Source organism: Musca autumnalis, unplaced genomic scaffold, assembly GCF_047663935.1.
Source record: "Musca autumnalis isolate F117 unplaced genomic scaffold, ASM4766393v1 scaffold_3, whole genome shotgun sequence".
In the NCBI taxonomy this organism is placed as follows: Eukaryota; Metazoa; Arthropoda; class Insecta; order Diptera; family Muscidae; genus Musca; species Musca autumnalis.
The window spans coordinates 99,446,415-99,467,792 of NW_027411866.1; the positions used below are offsets into that span (position 1 = coordinate 99,446,415).

At 34.7% G+C, this 21,378-nt stretch overlaps 1 protein-coding gene across 3 annotated transcripts in view; it reads left to right on the plus strand.

Moving 5' to 3' along the window:
• LOC141397147 (uncharacterized) overlaps positions 1 to 21,378 on the plus strand; it is a 71,722-nt gene that overhangs the window by 40,706 nt on the left and 9,638 nt on the right. For 2 of the 3 annotated variants that reach the window (XM_073973088.1, XM_073973087.1), the window contains exons 2-3: positions 6,391 to 6,523; positions 6,591 to 10,495. The exons of the other annotated variant lie outside the window; for it this stretch is intronic. In XM_073973088.1, the coding sequence (XP_073829189.1) occupies positions 6,401 to 6,523; positions 6,591 to 8,447 (1,980 nt within the window). In that variant the 5' untranslated portion in view covers positions 6,391 to 6,400 and the 3' untranslated portion in view covers positions 8,448 to 10,495. Of the gene's footprint in view, positions 1 to 6,390; positions 6,524 to 6,590; positions 10,496 to 21,378 lie in introns of those variants that run through there. 3 annotated transcript variants of the gene reach the window in all.

Consider the following 21,378-nt stretch of genomic DNA (forward strand, 5'->3'; position numbering starts at 1 on the left):
GATAAAAACATCTTACGCGATCTACCTCTTATTAAAGAACGAAGAGTATCTAAAGACAAGATTATTAATGCACAAGGTAGAAAACAATTAAACATTGTAGAAGATATAGGTGGAATCTTTGTTAACGGCAGAGCATTGGGAGATGAGAATGGGGATTATAGCTTCTGTGGAGTTATGGGTAGCTCAGTTATTGACTACTGTGTTTGTTCATTAAATTTTCTTAACTACATTAATAACTTCCAGATAGGTTCTGAACCTTTCTCTGACCATATGCCCTTATGCCTTGATATCAAGATTCCTCTTTACATAAATTATGAAAAGTCCCAGAATATTTTAGAGCGGTTATATTGGAGACCAAAATACCACGATCAATACAAACTGAATCTTGAAAACATTTTGAATATACAATCGTTTCAAAATAACACGTCAGTGGATGGCATGGTTAAATTGGTGACAGATGCGATAAAACTAGCAAATTTTAAACCCCGAAAAAATAAGTTTTTTGAGCCAAAACAGAACTGGTTTGACTGGAGTTGTTACCGCCTAAGGACAGTAATGCGTAAAAACTTAAAAGAATATAGAAGGAGTCATTGCACTACAAATAGAACAAGATATTATACCTCAAGAGCTAAATTTCAAAATATCTGTAAAAAGAAAAAGTTGGAATTATACAATAACAATTTAAAACGGTTGGATTCTGTGAGTTGTAGCAAAGATTGGTGGAACCTCTCTAATTCTATGAAAAATCGTAATTTCGTTCCTGGAAGTACATTAAGTGCCAATGAATTTAAATCACATTTTGGGGCATTGTTGTCAAGCACAGACGATGCACAGAAAATAATTTGGTGCCAGCCTTACTGGCTTGACCCTATTCTGGATTCCCCAATTGAGATATGCGAACTCCATGCAGTTTTGAAGAAACTACAATTGAACAAATCTCCTGGTGAAGACGGTATCCCATATGAATACTACAAATACGCTCCCACATACTTTCGTAACTATTTACTAACAGTATTCAATAGAATCTTCCTTCGCGAGGATATTCCATTATCTTTCAAGAGATCAGTACTGATTCCATTATTCAAAAAAGGATCCTAACGTGGCTACCAACTATAGAGGACTATCCCTCATAAATACTCTATGCAAAATCTTCTGTAGCATCCTACTAAATAGGGTGTCTGAATGGGTGAACAGAAACAATGTATTAAACGAATTCCAAGCCGGCTTCCGAAAAGGGTACTCCACGGTTGACAATATCTTCAATCTAACTAGCATTGTAAATCTCAATAACCTCAAAAACAATCGTACATACGTTTTCTTTCTCGATTTCTCTTCGGCATTTGACTTAATCCCAAGGAACAGCTTATTTTATAAACTGTCAAGCCTAGGATTATCGTCTAAAATCGTCAGAATTTTACAGTCTTTATACACAAACTCAAACAGCAGGATTTGGGATGGAAACAATTTTTCAGATTTTTTCTCAGTGGAATCGGGTGTGAGGCAAGGCTGTATCCTCAGTAGAGTTGTACAATCTAGTTCATTTGAAAGATCTAGTTCAATAGCTCAGCTCTTTAAACTGAACTAGGTCAGTAATCTAGTTCATAGTTCACTGTCCAGTTCAATCATTCGGATCAAAATCGTTCACCGGCTCTTAATCGGTCGTTTGATGAAAACGCATACATACACCAAATACAAACAAACAAAAGACTAATATAATTTAACTACTCCATAACAAAAATATTACATTTGCATAATTTTATTGCATTCTTAAAGAAAGATTAATTAATTTTAGAAAAAATATCCTTCATTTAGGTGGCTAGCAAAAAATCGTATGTTGTGTGGGTGTGTGTGTGGAAACTGTCATTGCAAAAAAGCTTTGTGTGTGTGTGTTTCTTTTTATTTTTTCCCTTTTTTCTATCCAAAAAGGCAAATTGAATCTGGATTCGATATATTGTAATATGTTATGTCTCGTACGTTTTTGTAGAAACAGCTATTCCATGTACCTTGATCCAAAACATAAACAAACTGGTCACATTACAAAGGCATCCCTTAACATAGACGACGCCGTCACTTTATATATTTGTGAACGACATGTTGAACTAGATTGTGAATCGTTCGTTGATCGTACGGTCACCGACTGATTATAATTCAGTGAACTATTGAACTATAATGAACTATATCGACTGATCTAGTTCATACGCTCTTTCAAACGAATCGTTCAATTGAACTAGTTCGTTCATGAACTATACAACTCTAATCCTCAGTCCATTATTGTTTTCGCTCTTTTTAAATGATTTACCAAATATTCTCCCGCACGGTATAAGTGTGGCAAATACAAACATAAAAATTTTATTGTATGCAGACGACATCGTTATACTGTCAAATACACCTCAAGAACTCCAGGAAATGATAGATGTATTACAAAATTATTGCGAATTGTGGAGTTTAAAAGTCAACCTTTCTAAATCCAAAGTTATGATTTTTCGTAAAGGCGGAAGAATATCTAGCAATCTTTACTGGCAATTTGGTGACGAGCCAATTGAAATAGTTAATAACTATAAATATCTTGGAGTAGACTTATCCTTTAACTTATCATTTAACAAACACATACAAAGTAAACTTACATCCTCAAAGATAGCCATTAACTCTTCATGGTCGAAGTATATTTCACATAAACAAATATCACATGTTAATAAGTTAAAGATATTTGATGCTTGCTCCAAGTCTATAATGTTTTATGCTGCTCAAGTTTGGGGTTGCAAGCGATATGATGAAGTTGAAAAGCTATTTCGTTTCTTCATCAAGAAGATTTTGTTCCTCCCAGACAATACTCCGACCTATGTTCTTCATATCGAAACTGGTTGGAATTCATTATTTACCTCCACGTTAAAGCTTCATTTCGATTACATAAATAAAGTGTTAAAGCTTAACCAGCAAAGACTTCCACGAATTTTAGCTGAGGCAATCATAATCCAGAAAATAAGTTGGGCACGAGACTGGGCTAATATTTGCTCCGTTCTGCAATACTCTCCCGATGATAGCAGTGTACCAATTTGTTTATATTCCAAAGAAATTATAGAATTACTTGTTACAAAAGAACACCAAGATTTCTGTACAAATGCATTAAACTCACAACATCATGATTTGTACCGTCTATTGAATTATAACCTTCAACCAATACATACAACCAAACTCTCAGCTAGAGCGGTCAGTTTAATAGTTAAAGCAAGATGTGGCTTACTTAATCTAAACTCCAGATGTTTTAGAAATGGCGATACTGTAAATTGTTCCGTATGCAACATGAATGTTCCTGAAGACACTTTACATTTTATTGGTGTCTGTCCGATATATAGATGTTTCAGATTTAAATACTTTGGCCAAAATACCCTCAATCTAATAGATGTTTGTAAGATACTAAATGGTTTTAATAACATATCCTTATATAAATATTTAGAAGATTCCATTAGCTATAGATCTCTAATAATAAATGAATTCAATTTTTAGAAAAAAAAACATGTTCATGTAAACAATCATATACATTTTGTAACTGATCATACTAAATTTTAAATATAATTATCTCATAATGGCTTACAGCATTATGCTAGCCCTATATATAGATTATAGTTTTAAACTAATATGTAAATAAATATGTTAAGTTAAGAAAAATCTATTAATAAATAATAATAATAATATTGACTACTTCTGACCTCTGAAGCAAATTTGTAGAAAAGGGAAGTATGTAATATTTGGAGAAATAATGAATTCGAAAAACTACATTAGTTGGGATATATGTATGTACTACTCCTGCAAGAAAAGAAAGCTTTCAAAAACGAAATTAAACTAAGTGTTCTATTCACTTCAATACAGATCGTGGTAGATTACGCCGTTCTTACTTGTATTTATGTACAAACAAATTGACTCCAAACTTCCGAAAAAAAAAATGGAAGATTGCTTTCTTTATGAAGATCTTTGCTGGCAAAAAGCCATAACATATACAACGTGATAATTCATAAAAAATAACGGGTGATCCAACTAGAGGTACTATTTCAATATCCTTTTTTGACTGATCACGTGCGAGTCGTGTCATGCTATCATATTATTTTTGTTTAGTATTGTTTTTTTAATGGGAAAGACTTCAACAATGTTTGCAAATCGTTCCACTTTATTACGAAAATTCACTTTCATTGAGGAATGTGTTTCGAGCCAAATTTTGTTCAGCGATGAGGCCCATTTCTGGCTTAATGGGTATGTAAACAAGGAATGTAGCCGCATTTACGTTAAGAGCAACCTAAAGAGATTCAAGAGGTGTCCCTTCATCCAAAAACCAACGGTTTCGTGTGGTTTGTCAGCTGGTAGAACAATCAGCCCATATTTGTTCAAAAATGATGTCGGTGAGAACGTAACCTTCAATGGCGACGATGCTTGAAAATGAAGCTCGAGATCTTGACTACATTTTGGTTTCACCAAGACGATGAGATCAATAAATGGATTTTTTAAGAGAACAGTTCTAACAGTTTCGGGTTTTGGGACGATTAATTGGCCACCAAGATCGTGTTATATCACACCGTTAGACTGTTCCCTGTGGTGATATGTAAAGTCTAAAGTGTATGCGGACAATCTAGCTTCAATTCAGGCCTTGGGGCAAAAAATCACGCATGTCATTCATCTGTTACCAGTCGAAATGTTCGAACGATTCAGCGAAAATTGGACTCTACGCCGTGTAAGACGTAGACGCGGCCAACATTTGATAGACATAAACTTAAAATACTAAATGCCAGAGAATGTTCTTTCAAAGGATAATAAACATTTCCTATTCAATTAGAATTTTCAGTGTTTTACAGTGCTTTATTTAACTTGCTTCCGTGTCCGTTTAGTTCAAATTTTTAACACAGTTGCAGTTGACCAATCGAACTGAAACTTTGCACACTTTTTATGACAATACATGAATATGGAATCAAAACCAATATTGGTCCATTTCTATAGTGTTTTAACGGTGTTTTATTTAAATTGCATTTCAAATCTGGTAACTCAATTATGACACAGTTGCAGTTGACTAATCGGACTAAAACTTTTCACACTTTTAAGATTTGGATGACAATACATGAATATGAAATCAAAACCAATATTGGTCCCTTTTTACCATTTTTAACTTGCTTATCAAATCTGGTAACTTATTTTCCACACAGTTGCAGTTGACCAATCGAACTGAAATTTTGCAAATTTTTCAGATTTGGATGACAATACATGAATATGAAACCAAATCCAATATGGGTCCATTTTTCCTATAGCCCCCATATAGCGGTACCACCCGATTAGTTCAAATCTACACACAGAGAAGAGATATTGTTGGAACAATCATATTCTAAGAGCAAAATAGTGTATTTTAAAAATCTGAAAATATATATTGTTGTTTCAACCATATATTTTTTTATTAGCAAACATGATGACACAAAATATATAGTTGCGCCAACAATACATATTTTAAGAATTTTAAAATACACTATTTTGCTCTTAGAATATGATTGTTCCAACAATATTTTTTCTCTGCTTGTAGTAACTCATTTTTAACGCAGTTGCAGGTGTCCAATTGAACTGAAACTTTGCACACTTTTCAGATTTTGATGACAATACATGAATATGGGCCCATTTTTTCCTATTGCCGCCACATAGCGGTACCACCCGATTTTAGGTATTTTGAATATTTTATCTTCATTTTTACCCGAATTAGCTGTCATTTGGCATTTCCAATGATATAGAGATTTCCCCACCAAAAATTGTGAAGAGGTTTTGGTATAGCCCCCATATAGCGGTTTTAAGGATTTTATCTTCATTTTTAGGCCGAATTGGCTGTAACTTTGCATTTGGAGTCCCCAATGGTACAGAAACTTCTCCACCAAAAAATGTTCATATAGGTCCAGGTTTTGTATAGCCCCTATATAGTGGTACCACTCGATTTCAAATGTTTTAAGGATTTTATCTTCATTTTCCCCACCAAAAATTGTGAAGAGGTTTTGGTATAGCCCCCATATAGCGGTTTTAAGGATTTTATGTTCATTTTTAGGCCGAATTGGTTGTAACTTTGCATTTGGAGTCCCCAATGGTACAGAAACTTCTCCACCAAAAAATGTTCATATAGGTCCAGGTTTTGTATAGCCCCTATATAGTGGTACCACTCGATTTCAAATGTTTTAAGGATTTTATCTTCATTTTTAGCCAGAATTGGTTGTAACTTGGCATTTGGAGTTTCCAATGGTACAGAAACATCCCCATCAAAAATTATGGACATAAGTTCATAGTTGGACTCTAGTTGGATTACCCTTTAAAACAATGTTAAGTTCGACCGGGTCTAGTTATACGGTACTATTTATAAAATATTATTTTATGTTTCAGATTCTGAAGAATGGCTACCTCAAATGTATGCCGCTTATGTCGAACATCCTGTAACGATAGCCTACGACTTACTGATGCCAGTGGTGCAACAAATGAAATATTCAACATTACTATAAAATTCTTCAATCCTATGGTACATTCACATACACCTAACACACAGAAATTTCGTTTGATTAGTTTTTGCTGTTTATTTTTTTTAGTTTTTGGAAATTGAAAAGGAAACAACCATAAATCAACTTGCTTTTTTGTGTACGCTATGTTGGCATCATATTTCTGAATTTAATAATTTTCAACAGTCTGTATTGCTGTTACATGCTAATCTTCACAAGGCTGCAGAAAGTGCAATTGTTGTGGGGGAACAACTACAGATTGCCGAAAATACAAATTGTAATATTGAGTTCATATCTGATAAGGAAGTAACAACAACTGCAGATTCAGGAATTAAAGGTGACCCTGAGATTATAACACCGAATGATGATTTACAAGAAAATCAAAATACTGGGCAATCGCTTATGAAAATTGAAGAAAAATTGGATGCCATAAAGCCACTTGATTCCACATGCGCAGAGTATGATGAAATCAACAATGCCATGCATGTTGACGAAGAAGAATTTCAATACGAAGAGTTTATTATTGATGAATTATGTGATGAAAGTGACATCTCCGATGATGAATTACTAGAAATAGGAAGATCACCACAATGGTCAAACGAATCCTGCGATGAAAGTGAACAATGTGATGCATCGGTTGATGACAATGATGTATCAGAAGTACCTGGCCCATCCAGAAAAAGAAGGGACCCAAAGAAAAACGATGAGTACATAGCCAAGTGGAGGCCAATCCTCAAGTGTGAATCCTGTCCAAAGTCATTTCCAACATTTACTTTACTAAAGGAACATTTTCTTGCCGACCATCCTGAACAAGAATTCTACATACTGTGTTGTAACCGTAAGTTACAATTTCGATCTCGCGTAGAAGAACATGTAACATTTCACCTAAATCCCAAGGCACTTTCGTGTAAAATATGTGGTTATGGCTTTAAGACATATGGCAATTTAAACGGTCATATGACTAACGTTCATTCCAAGCAAAGAAAAGATTCTGCACGAAGACCAGCAGGGGAAAATGATAAGTTCCTAGCTAAATGGAAACCGGAACTCAAGTGTGAATATTGTCCAAAACTGTTTCCTAAATATTCTCTACTAAGGAAACATTTTCGCACCGAACATCCTTATAAAGAATTCTATATACGGTGCTGTGAAAGTAAATTTAAAACTCGCTATCGCATCGTAGAACATGCAACATTTCACATAAATCCCAATACGTTCTCATGTCCATTGTGTGGCAATAATTTTATGTCAAAATCTAATTTAAAGGAGCATATGGCTACCGTTCATAATTCCAGCTTAGGAAAAATGCATCGAAAAATGACGAAAGAAATTGATGAGTACATAGCCAAATGGAAACCTTGCCTTAAGTGTGAATACTGTCCAGAATCGTTTCCAACATATACTTTACTAAAGATGCATTGTCAGGATCAACATCCTGATAGTGAATTCTATATTCAATGTTGTGGACGAAAATTTAAACATCGGTTCCGCCTCGAAGCGCATGCTGTTACTCACATGGAGGCCGCAACGTTTCGGTGTCTGGTGTGTGGCAATTGTATGGGATCAGAATTAAGTTTAAAAGACCACATGATTAAAATGCATCCTGATGCAAAATTTGTGAATGGAATAACAAATAACGAGGAGTACAAATATAAATGTTCCCAATGTGAGTTTTGCTGTGTTGATGAGGCAACACTGGTGCAACATGGCAATTTTCACACCGATCGCTGTCGGTACTGCAATTGTGCTTTTAATAATAAAGAATCTTTGAATGAACACATGGCCAGTTCTCACTCAAGAAAAAGTAATCCTCCACGAATTACAAAATGTGAATTTTGTCCCAAAACATTTAAAAATCGTTCCGGACTTTATACACATTTTAAATCAATACACCCAGAAGAATTCGCTCGAAGGAAGAAATGGTGTCGTCTTAAGGCTAAGAAATAGGAAAGGTGTTTGTAGTTATTGAGGAGATACAAAGATAAATTATTCAATAGTAAAGAAGCTTATACCCTAGACAGACGGCAGCGTTAATTTGCATTAACTGCCTTAATTCAAATTAATTCGTGCATTATCCACATTCTTAATACACAAAATCAAAGGAAATTTAAACTGAATTTAGGTATTTCAATATGGCAATGCTGCATGTGGGAGAGAGAGAGCATATTTATGCTCTGAGACACAATTTGCATTGAAAATCAATTGTCTTTTGTCAAATGTCCATGTTTAAGAAAATGAAAATGGAAACAAATCGGAAATTTTCGCGTTTCTTTCAAATAAGTAGCGGTCTTTCTCGAATAGAATAGCAGCTAATCGTTTTTCGCGCCTCCTATGAAATCTATTTTCAAAATTATTATTTTCACAAGCATTTCATAACCCACCATACCAATTCTATCGAAAATAATATCTTCTTCAAATGCTCCTTTAGAGTTTTGCGACATTTTTTAATATTAAAAAGACTCAAAAATAACGCGAATAAATTAAATTTATTTTTGCATTATCGTGGTGAAAAACTTTATGAAATGGTCTGCTGGTACAAACAAACAACACAAACAGCTGTTTCATTCAAATTAAGGAATTTTTAATGCAAATTAACTTTGCAGTCTGTCTAGGGTATTAACAAATTATTTCCAAATATATACATATGTACATAATATAATATAACAATATAAGGGTTATATATTTTTGACAATTTTTCTCAAAAATGATTTCCTGTTGCGAGAATGAATGACTGACCTTTTGCCTTTTAATGATTATTTCCTTTAAATATTAAAAAATGTCACGCACAAACCAATTTTAATTGATATTATATATGAAACAAAATTATATGTGAAAAATAAAATGATATATGTATGTATATGTAATGATATTTTTTATTTATTTATTCACGTATAAAAAAATATCACAATTTGATCCTATATACATATGTACATTAAGAAACGGTTTTATATGTAATGATATGATGATAGAATTAGTGGGATAGAATAGGTTATGTCATTTTGTTTAGGCCGTTTGGCTCTAAAGCTTGTTCTCACTTATATGATGACAGTGACTCTAATAGTTTTTCAAAAATGCTAAATGATTTTGCGCCTGGGGGTTTTTATCGTAAAAAATCATAACTCTAAAGCTGAAAACACATCCAACGTTTGGGTAAAGTTTTGTATCGTTTGTTAGGCCGAAAATGCCGAAAAATTCATTTGAAATATATGCCGGCAGACAGATCAACGCTGGACTTTGGTGTCGGCGTCGCCCTGCTGTTGTTGTGGTTTTTTCTCAACGCCCAACACAAAACTTTTACTCAAACGATGGATATGTTTTCAACTTATGGTCTGTTCCTTTACCTTTGAAAATGGTAAAAGCGGAAAAATTGTAAAACTTGTAAACTGCTCTCATATGAATTGTATAGTGTCTGAAGTTAAGGAACGCTTTTCGAATAAAAAGTTGTAAAACTTGAAGATTCTTGTTCGTAAAGGAACAGAGGTTTAATGTGCATATGTATGTAGATGGATTTACATAAGGTCAGTTGCTTTGTTAGGGGTCGATTATGGCTAGCAACCCAACTCCAGTTGCGCTGCCCACAGCAAATTTAGTAAACTAATTTTCTATTTCCGCATTAGATTTATACTTTTTTTTACAATTATATTATTAACTGAAGGTTAAAAATACCGTCTATTTACTCATTTCGATTGCGTGATTTTCTCTTCTGGCAACGCAACTACAGTTGAGTTGCTATCCATAATCGACCCCTTAATGTCCAATATTTTGTTTACATTCGGAATTTAATCTAAAATGGTAAACATGGTGTGCATTTTTGACGCAGTAAAAAGTAAACATGTATGAGTTTTATTTCTGACTTGAATTATATTCATGACTATTTTTTAAAGTAAAAAACAGCAAACAAAATAATAACATTGAATTAACTATTCACAAAAGTAAATATATAAGAATTAATAATAATAATATAAAATAAATATTTAACAAAAATGTTTTTTATTTATCGTCTCATTAGGACAAAGGTCATTATTTGTGAAAGCTTTAATTGAATGTGTTTTTTTTTTTCTTTTCAACGATAAAAAAGAGTCACGAGCTAAAAAATGTTCCCACTGCACACTGGTCCCAACCTGCGACAAAAATCGAAAAATCTATATCAGCAAATCTCTGAGATAATTCAGCAAATTGTCTTTAAACATATCATATTTTAATATTCCAGCACGGTTTTTGTAATTTATAATGGTATTTAATAAAACAAAACAGAAAAAGTTGACATTTACGTATGATCTCTTAAAAACTTTAAAAACATCAGCAAGGTTGTGACTTCTTATAAGGCAAGTAACTTAAAATTGGAAGGATAAAATGATTTTTTTTCGAAATGGAAGTTTTAGTACAAGGTTTTCTAATTACTTTTACATAAAAAATTGTACACATTATTCGCATAAAATGTGCTGGAAATCACATTTTTTATAATACTTTTTTGTAGATTTTTTTTCTAGTCCTAAAAATTGAAGTTGAGTTTTACTAACTTCGCCATCCTTCGCCACTCTCCAAATTTTTTGAAGAATGTTCGAAATAGTGTCAAGTTTAAAAAAAATTTGGTTCCAGCTGCATATATTTGCATTTCCATGTGTGACATTAAAAATACTGACGATGCCTCTGGTCCAAACATTTTAAGTCGCAAATATAAGCGGACAAAACTAAAGCGTCTACCGTTCTTCTGTGAATCGTTCTTTTGCTAATTTGTCAACCTACGCGATTTCGTATTTGACCAGAGGATGCTGTAGCATCATTTTTGGATGAATATTAACAATATCGGCTAATGTTTTGGTATAGCCCCCTTATAGCGGTACCTTCCGATCTTCGGTATTTTGGATATTTAAGCCACATTTTCTTACTAAATTAGCTGTAATTTGGTACTTAGGGTTCCTAGTGGTCACTAAACATACCCACCAAAAATCGTGAACCTGGGTCCACGTTTGGGTATAGCTCCCACATAACGGTAACTTCCGATTTTCAGTATTTTTGGGATTTAAGCTAAATTTTCGGAAAACCAATTATTTCGCATGCAATAATTAATAATTTAATATCCTCTATGCCTAAAAGATGTAATTGTGTCAACCAGAATAGAAGATACGCATCGAGATATTGATTTCAATAGTTTTTGTTGTACCTCAAATTGGGGGGTGCTTTAATTTTGTCCGCTTATATTTGCGACCTAAAATGTTTTTTGAATTTTAACTTTTGTTTATTAAATTCTGAATTCCTTATTTTTGTGTTTTTCAATCTAATATATAAAAGGCAATGTGTGTATGTTAGTATGTTTGTTTGTTTGTATGTTTGTATGTTCCGAATAGACTCAAAAACGGCTGAATAGATTTTCTTGAAAATTTCAGATAATGTACTGGGAACACCGTTGGTGAAAATAGGCTATATATTTTTTTGAATGGTCGTCGCGGAAGTGAAAAATCGCGGTCATCCCAAATTATTCAAAAATGTATTATTTCAGATAATATACCTAATTTTAGTAAGCGTGACTACAAAACCGCTATAACACTGGCTTCAATATGTGGGATAACGCGGTCAACGCCATAGTTTGGAATACAGTAAAATCCCGATAACATGAGATGTCACTATATAGAAATTCCGAAAAATCGATTGGGAAATCTTATGAAATTTTGTATGTGGAGTTTTTAGGTCTGAGAATAGGTCGTAATCTATTTTTTATCCCGCTAAGTGTAGTGACCGGTGGTCCTCCCCACAAATTGTTTAAGAAAACCGCGAAATTCACGATGCTTTTTAATATATTGTTTACAAATTGTTTGCATTGCTATGGTAATTACTGTCTTGACCCTGAATGGTCGTTGCGGAAATATCGCGTTCATCCCAAAATTTTCAAAAATGTATTATTTCAGTTAATTAGAATGGTCGTAAGCTGTTTTTTACTGCTAAGAATAGTGACCGGTGGTCCTCCCCACAATGTTTTTAAGAAAATCAGAAATCTTTGATATTTTTGAACGTATTGTTTACAGATTGTTTTCCCTGAATGATCGCGGTCATCACAACGTTTTCAAAAATGTATTATTTCAATTAATATAAATAATTTTAGTAAGCGTGACACAAAAATGATATGAACACTAGCATGAACACGTGGGATAGCGCGGTCGTGAGCTATTTTAATATGGCTAAGTGTAGTGACCGGAGGTTCTCCTTCAATTTTTTTTTTTAAAGTCCATGATATTTTTGAACGTTTTGTTTACAGATTGTTTGCAATACTACTGTAATTAATATCGCGGTCATCACAAAATGTTCAAACATTTATTATTTCAGATAATATACATAATTTTGATGGCATAAAAAATGCTATAAACGCTCAACACTAAACAATAAGTGGGATAGCGCGATCAACTCCACATTTTGGAATACAGTAAAATCGCGATAACTTGAGATGTCACTATCCAGAGGTTAAATCCATCAAAAATAGCGAAAATCAGGCGCCACCCTTCTATGGGAGCTATATCAAAACGAGGACGTATACTGAAAATTCTCTGCAAGACTGTTTACGACCCCCAAAAGTGACTATATCTCCAAACTATCGAAAATCGGGAGGTACTGCTTTATGGGAGCTATATCAAAACGTGAACCTATAACTGTTGCATACCGAGCGCAAATAAAAAGGCGTGTCTTTCGGTCGATACGAATATTTATGCTCTCCTTTTAAATAACATTAAAACCAAATTTTAGCCATATGTTGGGGGCACTTACCAACTCTACTAAGGATGGCCACCACGGACGCACTCCCTGGCCAACCCTTTTGCCAGCGACCAATTCCCGTTCTCCACTAATTACAAACATCCGTCCCTGGCTGGGACCAACAAACACATTACTTTTGCAGCGGGATGATGAAGGCACACAACAAGTCTCTGGCACAACAGACTTGATCATCAATGCTTACCCTTGAGGCAACGAGTATTTCTACCATCCAATCCTCTTGAGGCAACGACTATTTCTTCCCTCCAGACAATGCGAGAAAGATTTGTTTTTGTTCTTTGCCCCAATGGGCAGTTTATTTTCAATTTGTAATTCGCTACTTTTATTTTATTAACATTTAAATATCTTGCTTTTACACGAATTTAACTAGTTTCAACAACAACAATCTTCCTCTATGATGTGTAATTATTGGGATATTATTATTTGCAAAATCAAACAGTAGTTTTTTAATTCTCTTTCTCTCCAGGTTGTTTCAGTAGCAATGTTATTTTTCAAGTGATGACCAGTGCCAATGAACGCAGTATCATGGCCCCAAAACTGGTTTTAGTTATTAGTTGTGTCTTTTTACTTTTTCAGTAATAATTATTCAGTAACTTCTTTTCAGAGAGTAAGAGAGATATTACTCTTTGATACGAAAATAGAGAAAAAAGTAAAAAGACAGCATTTAGTAAACTTTAGCAAGGTAACAGTTGATTACCAAAACAAAAACATTGGTGCCAATGCATAAAAGAAAAACTAACTCCAAAGCAATGAAAAAGTTCTTCAATTTTAAGCAAAATAAATAAAAAATTATTAATATATTAATAAAATAATCAATAAATATAGCTGAATCTTAATATTTATAGCATTTTTTCACAAAAATAAGGTAAACATTGAGCAGCTGACCATTAGCAGATGATTAAAAATCAGCTGATCGACCTTGATAAATGTTGCTGGGAAAAATTCTTTTAGCAACCTTTAGCAAGTTCTCAGCAAACAACTGTCAAAATTGTTCTCTCATTTCGCTCTCTTTTACTGAACTTTTGTGTAAAAAGACAGCATTTAGTAACATTTCGTAATAATTATTACAAATTATCACGTAAAACATAGATGGGCTTTCTTGCACGCCAGCGTTGCTATGTTTTGTTTCTCTTTTTCGTTGTTACAACATAAATAAACATTTACGGGTAATTTTGCAAATTTGTTTTTAATATAATAGTTTTTTTGGACTTGTTAAGATACCGTCTGTGTTTAAAAAATATTAAAAAAGCAAAGAAATTTTAACAAAAACCCCGTTCTAATTTTCCCTCAAATTCTATTTAAGAGCAATATTGCCCATCTATGACGTAAAAAGACACACCTATTATTAGAATAGGAGAGAAAGAGAGTAAGAACAAGTGATGATGAGGAACTAGGTTTATGTGAGGTATATTCAGTGTAGCTACAGTGTTGCCACTGTAGCGTTTCTCACATAAACACGGTGTGATAATGATGTTAAATCCTCAAAAATAGCGAAAATCAGCTGGTAGCGCCTCTATGGGAGCTATATCAAAATGTGGACCTATACTGACAATTCTCTGCAGTAATAATTACGACCCCAACCGAGACCAACAATCCAATATATAGCAATGTTAATTGACGTGCACCGATCATTATATGTGGGTCACAAAGTGCTTTAAACTGTCAATTTATGGTGAAGGGTATAATAAAAGAGATTTCATATCTTAAATTTGGGGGATACCATTACATGGAATTTATGTCAAAACATTGATTTATATTATGAAGTTTCTAGAGGGATGCCTAATTATGGCTGTATCAATGCTGCATAGATAACTAAAGTTTACACGGAGAACCCAAACAACGGGCCAGCGACGCGGACCGGGTCAGCTAGTAATAATATAAATAAATAAAAAAATAAATTTATTACTTTGTTTTCTAAAAAAAATTATTAAAAAAATGAGGGGGTGCTTGATTTACATTAACAAAATCCACTCGATTTCAGCTGTCAATTCCTTTGCGTATACGTCAAATGAAAACTCATCTTAAATCCATTGGATTTCATTTCACGTTTAAGCAATGGAATTGACTGTTGAAATCGAGTGGATTTCGTAAATGTAAACCAAGTATTAGGCTGCTTCCTATTGCTTATAAGATAGCAGGGATATTGTGCGAATGACTAAAGCTTATGGTTAACGAAATAATTGGGCCATGTCAATGCGTCTTTAGACCTGGCAAATCCACCAATTATTTACCCTGTGGCAAATCGTAGAAAAGACCCAAGAGATGTACATAAATCGACACTTACCATATTTTTGTCGATTATAGAGCAGCCTTTGACAACCCCTTAAGTTCAAATGTATTTAAAGCTATGTCTGAATTTGGCAAAGCTCATTCGTCTTCGTAAGATGCCTCTAACTGATACTCGGTCATCAAATAAGATAGGAAAGAACCTCTCCGAATAGTTCAGTACCAAAAAAGGTTTTAGAAAAGCTGACAGCCTCTCCTGTGACTTCTAGTACGATTACACTAGAGTTTCTTGCCGGGTTAACCCACTTCAAGAGGATTTATTTGACGTTTGCACTATGGAATTGACATTTAAAATCCAAACCCACTGGGGTAATCCGGTTAAGTGTAACCGGGGTTTTATTCAACATTCTGCTAGAAAAGGTTATACGAGATGCAGATGTTAAAAGAAATGATAAAATTTACACCAATAGCCACATGTTACTTGCTTATGCTGATGATATAGACATCACGGGCCGGTCAGTAAAAGAAGTAACTGCTACCTTTAAGAAGGTCGAAGGAAAGTCTGCCAATGTGGGTCTGGCGGTAAAGGGCGAGAAGACCAAGTTGATGGTGTCGACGCGCTATGCGTCCCTTGAACTCGACCAATTGTCGAAGTTGGTTCATACAATTTTGAGGCAGTTTAAGACTTCGTCTACCTTGGTACCGCCATAAACACAACAAACGACATCCCTTGTTAAATAAGAAGAGGAGTGGTATTGGCCAACAGATTGCGTTGGCTATTCCACGTCATAATAATGAGCGATGATGAACCAGCTAAAAAGAGTTATAACTACGGGCGGTACAGGCAGAACTAGGCGACTAAGGCTCCGGTGGAGTCAACAAGTGGAAGGCGACATCAGAAGTGGAAGGCGAAATCCAAATTAGAAATGCAAAGCAACAAATAGGGATAAATGGATTTTTTTCTTAGTTTGGCTTATGTCACAAATGATATGTCGAGTGCTAGCTAAGGCCGCCATCAGACCATCTGCTTTTCCACATGTATGGCGTCAGCTGTTCTGTATATTAGTATGCCCAAAGTGACAACATACATGTGAAAAAGCTGATGGACGCCTAAGTAAGTACATTATACTACCGATGTACCTGAAATTTGGTATGGGAAATTTCGGTATAGTTTCTCGTTTTGCTTTTCGGTATTTTAAAATAACATGGCTTAAATTTGGTACTTAGTCTTCCACAGGGAATTTTCGGTAATTCACCACGATTTAAATAGCCCATAGTTTCCTCTACCTAGATGATATGGAAATGTCATACTGCAACCAATTATAATGAAATATTTAAGAAAATAATTGGAAAACTGACTGAGTCGGACAGGTGTAAAAGTTTATATGGACTGAAAGAGGTCATTCTTCTTTTCTACCTGCGAAATATCTCCTCGATCTTTTGTAATTCTAGTTTACTAAATCTTATCATTTACCTAACAATAGTACCTGTTGAGGGATTTAATAACAAGCCGCTTTTAAACAGTACAACAATAAATTAAGTGGTTTCTTAAATACAGTAACCATTTCTCTTAACAAAACAATTAACAGGATTATAAAAAATAATTTGTGCGTTGTTTAGATGGTGCTATCGTCATTTATTTTTGTGTGACAAATTACGAAAAACCCTCGCTGTTTTAGCAGCACCCGTACAATCGAAATTATTTTATGATGTGATCAAAATAGCACAGGAGAAAGAGACATGGCCTATCAAACAACATGACCTTGCAACTCGATGCGTTGAACTATACAGATTCGGTTGTATAGGCGATACAGCTCATGGTTCATAAGACGTGGGTATTCACTGTCAACGCGGATTGGGCCATAGATCTTATCTGGTTGCGCAAATATCCATGCTTTGTAATCGTTATACCCCGATTGGTTTAACAAATTCAGAGGTTTAAATTGCCATTTTCATACAACATATGTGAAATAAATCGAAATAGTGCACTTAATCATCGTATAAGCTAGTCTATAGTCTAGTTTTGTTTGACGAGATATGGCTTTATTCTTAACCCAAAGTACCATCTGTTATCCAACACTATTCTTCTTATTTCACAACAGATGTTGTTTGTTGTGTTTAAGACGGTGCCGAGGTAGTCGAAGTCTTTTACTACGTCAAAATAGCAGGTACATGCGAACATCCATAGTTGGACCTATTTCGCGTCGGTACCATAATCTTGGTTTTATCGCCGTTTACTGCCAGACCGACTTTAGCAGATTCTTTTATCTTTCGCATCTCGTATAACCTTTTCCAACTGGATACTGAAGAGATCACACGACAGATCGTCTTCTTGTCTGAATCCTCTTTTGGTAGTAAACTTTTCGGTGATGTTCTTTCTTATTTGAACTTGGGACCGGCTATCAGTTAATACCATCTTACAAGCCGAATGAGCTTTGCGGGAATACCAAAATCAGACATGGCTTGGAATACCTTTGAACATATAGGACTCTCGAAGGCTGCTTTATAATCGAACAAGTTAAAAACGTTAAGTTCGGCCAGCCGAACTTTTTATATAATTATTAGTTTTCTTTCTGTTGCGAAAGTATCTATGCCACAATTTTAGGTGGAGAAGTTACTTGACCACTGGAAACCCTAAAAGCCAAATACCGGAAATCGGGCGGTATCGCTATATGGGGGCTATAAGAAAACGTGGACCTATGTCCATAATTTCTGGTGGAGCCCTAAATGTCTAATTATAGCTAATTCGGCCTGAAAATGTAGCTAAAAATGTCAAAATATCTGAAATCGGGCTGTACCAAAACTAGACATATGATCATAATTTTTGGTAGAGAAGTTTCCCTAAATACAAATTATAGCGAATTCGGCTACAACATGTAGCTAAACACTTTAAAATACCGGAAAACGGGCGGTACCGCTATATGGGGGTTATAAGAAAGCGTGGACCTATGTCCATAATTTTTGGTGCAAAAGTTTATTGGTCACTGGGAACCCTAAATGTCAATTATAGATAATTCGGTCTGAAAATGTGGCTAAAAACGTCAACATATCTGAAATCGGGCGGTACCGTTATATGGGGGCTATACCAAAATGTGGACCGATATTTACCCTGCCAGAGGGGAGGCCTGGCCCCCTACCAAAATGGTAATTTTTAAGACATTTTTTGTATATTTTATACACAATACATCAAATTTGTGGGTCGCGCCCATTCTTGAACAGCTTGGCTGATAAGATAAAGGCACCTGCGGCCTTTTTATTCTTCAACCTTTTTACAGCAGTTGAGGTACAAACTGCTGGGGCGGTATATATTCAACAGGTACCATCTTCTGGGATTGGATCTGTGGTATCTTCGTCGTCTTCGCTAGTATTGGATACAGTGGTTATTTAGCACGTTTCCAAAAGAGTTGGTCGTATTTCCTTTACTTTATCAGATTAGTTTTACATTAAAGTCGAAAAATAGTAACCGAACTATGGATATTAGTTGCTTTGAGGATACGTTGGACGATTTTCGACTATTTCAAATAATTTTTGCGAAAATAGCACCGATGTCTTCCACTTTGTGGTAAGTTTTTCCTTGGAAATTTAAAATTGTTTATATTTAGGACCATCTGTGCTGCAATAACACACACATAATGCATATATTAACCGATATTGCTTTTAAAATATAAATAAATTAAAGATTTTGTTAACATTTGGAATTCATTTAAAATTGTTTGTTTTAGATTTGTTTTTAACATAAACTAAATTATTTAAAAGGTCAATAGTATCTACAGTATTAGATCATATTCCAAGCAATTTGACATCATAAAAGTAGGAATTTTTAAATATATTGCTTAAATAAATTAGTTGGTGCTACAGGTGGCAACTATTATCCAATTGTCGGCATGCCACAAACGTACGCACTTCAAACCATGCCTAATATTGCCTAAATTCACTAAAAAGTCATTATTTTATTCAATCAATTTTTATAAATTAGACTTTAAAGTACTTATTTAACATTTTTATAAAATTTTGAACTAACAATAATGAATAAATCGCGTGTTTGCCAGGGTGAAGGCAAACTTCACATTTTGTTGTCCTAAAGTCGGCATCGGCAAAAATGACAGAATTAAAATAATTATACCCTACACCACTATGTGGTAAGGGGTATTATGTGTTAGTGCATTTGTATGTAACATACAAAAGGAAGCGAGATAGACCCATAGTTCCTTCTAGGGATATACATAGAATCACTTTCTGAGTCGATTTATGCATGTACGTCCGTCCGTCCGTTCTTCCGTCCGTCCGTTCTTCCGTCCGTCCGTTCTTCCGTCCGTCCGTCCGTCCGTTCGCAACATACTGGTCGCATTTGTTGACCGATTTCGCTGAAAATTGGGGAATACCATTTTTTTAGCCGTCGGAAGATCAAGTTCGAAGATAGGATATATCGGTCCACGTTTTGGTATAGCCCCCATATAACGGTACCCCCCGATGTACGGTATTTTGACGTTTTCAGCTACATTTTCAGACTGATTTGGCTATAATTTGACATTTAGTTTTCTTAAGTGTCAGTAAACATATATAACAAAACTTGTGGACATAGGTCCACGTTTTGGTATAGCCCCCATATAACGGTACCCCCCGATTTGCGGTATTTTGACGTTTTTAGCTACATTTTCAGACCGATTTAGCTATAACTTGACATTTAGGGTTCTTAAGTATCAATAAACTTATATAACAAAAGTTGTGGACATAGGTCCACGTTTTGGTATAGCCACCATATAACGGTACCCCCCAATTTACGGTATTTTGACGTTTTTAGCTATATTTTCAGACCGATGTAGCTATAATTTGACATTTAGGGTTTTTAAGTGTCAATAAACTTATATAACAAAAGTTGTGGACATAGGTCCCCGTTTTGGTATAGCCCCCATATAACGGTGCCCCCCGATTTACGGTGTTTTGATGTTTTTAGCTACATTTTCAGACCGATATAGCTATAATTTGACATTTAGGGTTCATAAGTGTCAATAAACTTATATAACAAAAGTTGTGGACATAGGTCCACGTTTTGGTATAGCCCCCATATAACGGTACCCTCCGATTTGCGGTATTTTGACGTTTTTAGCTACATTTTCAGACCGATGTAGCTATAATTTGACATTTAGGGTTCCTAAATGTCAATAATCTTATACAACAAAAGTTGTGGACATAGATGTAGCTATAATTTGACATTTAGGGTTTTTAAGTGTCAATAAACTTATATAACAAAAGTTGTGGACATAGGTCCCCGTTTTGGTATAGCCCCCATATAACGGTGCCCCCCGATTTACGGTGTTTTGATGTTTTTAGCTACATTTTCAGACCGATATAGCTATAATTTGACATTTAGGGTTCTTAAGTGTCAATAAACTTATATAACAAAAGTTGTGGACATAGGTCCACGTTTTGGTATAGCCCCCATATAACGGTACCCTCCGATTTGCGGTATTTTGACGTTTTTAGCTACATTTTCAGACCGATGTAGCTATAATTTGACATTTAGGGTTCCTAAATGTCAATAAACTTATACAACAAAAGTTGTGGACATAGGTCCACGTTTCGGTATAGCCCCCATATAACGGTACCCCCCGATTTACGGTATTTTGACAGTTTTAGCTACATTTTCAGACCGATTTAGCTATATTTTGACACTTAGGGATCTTAAGTGTCAATAAACTTATATAATTAAACTTGTGGACATAGGTCCACGTTTTGTTATAGCCCCCATATAACGGTACCCCCGATTTGCGGTGTTTTGACGTTTGTAGCTACATTTTCAGACCGATGTAGCTATAATTTGACATTTAAAGTTCTTAAATGTCAATAAACTTATATGACAAAGCTTGTGGACATAGGTCCACGTTTTGGT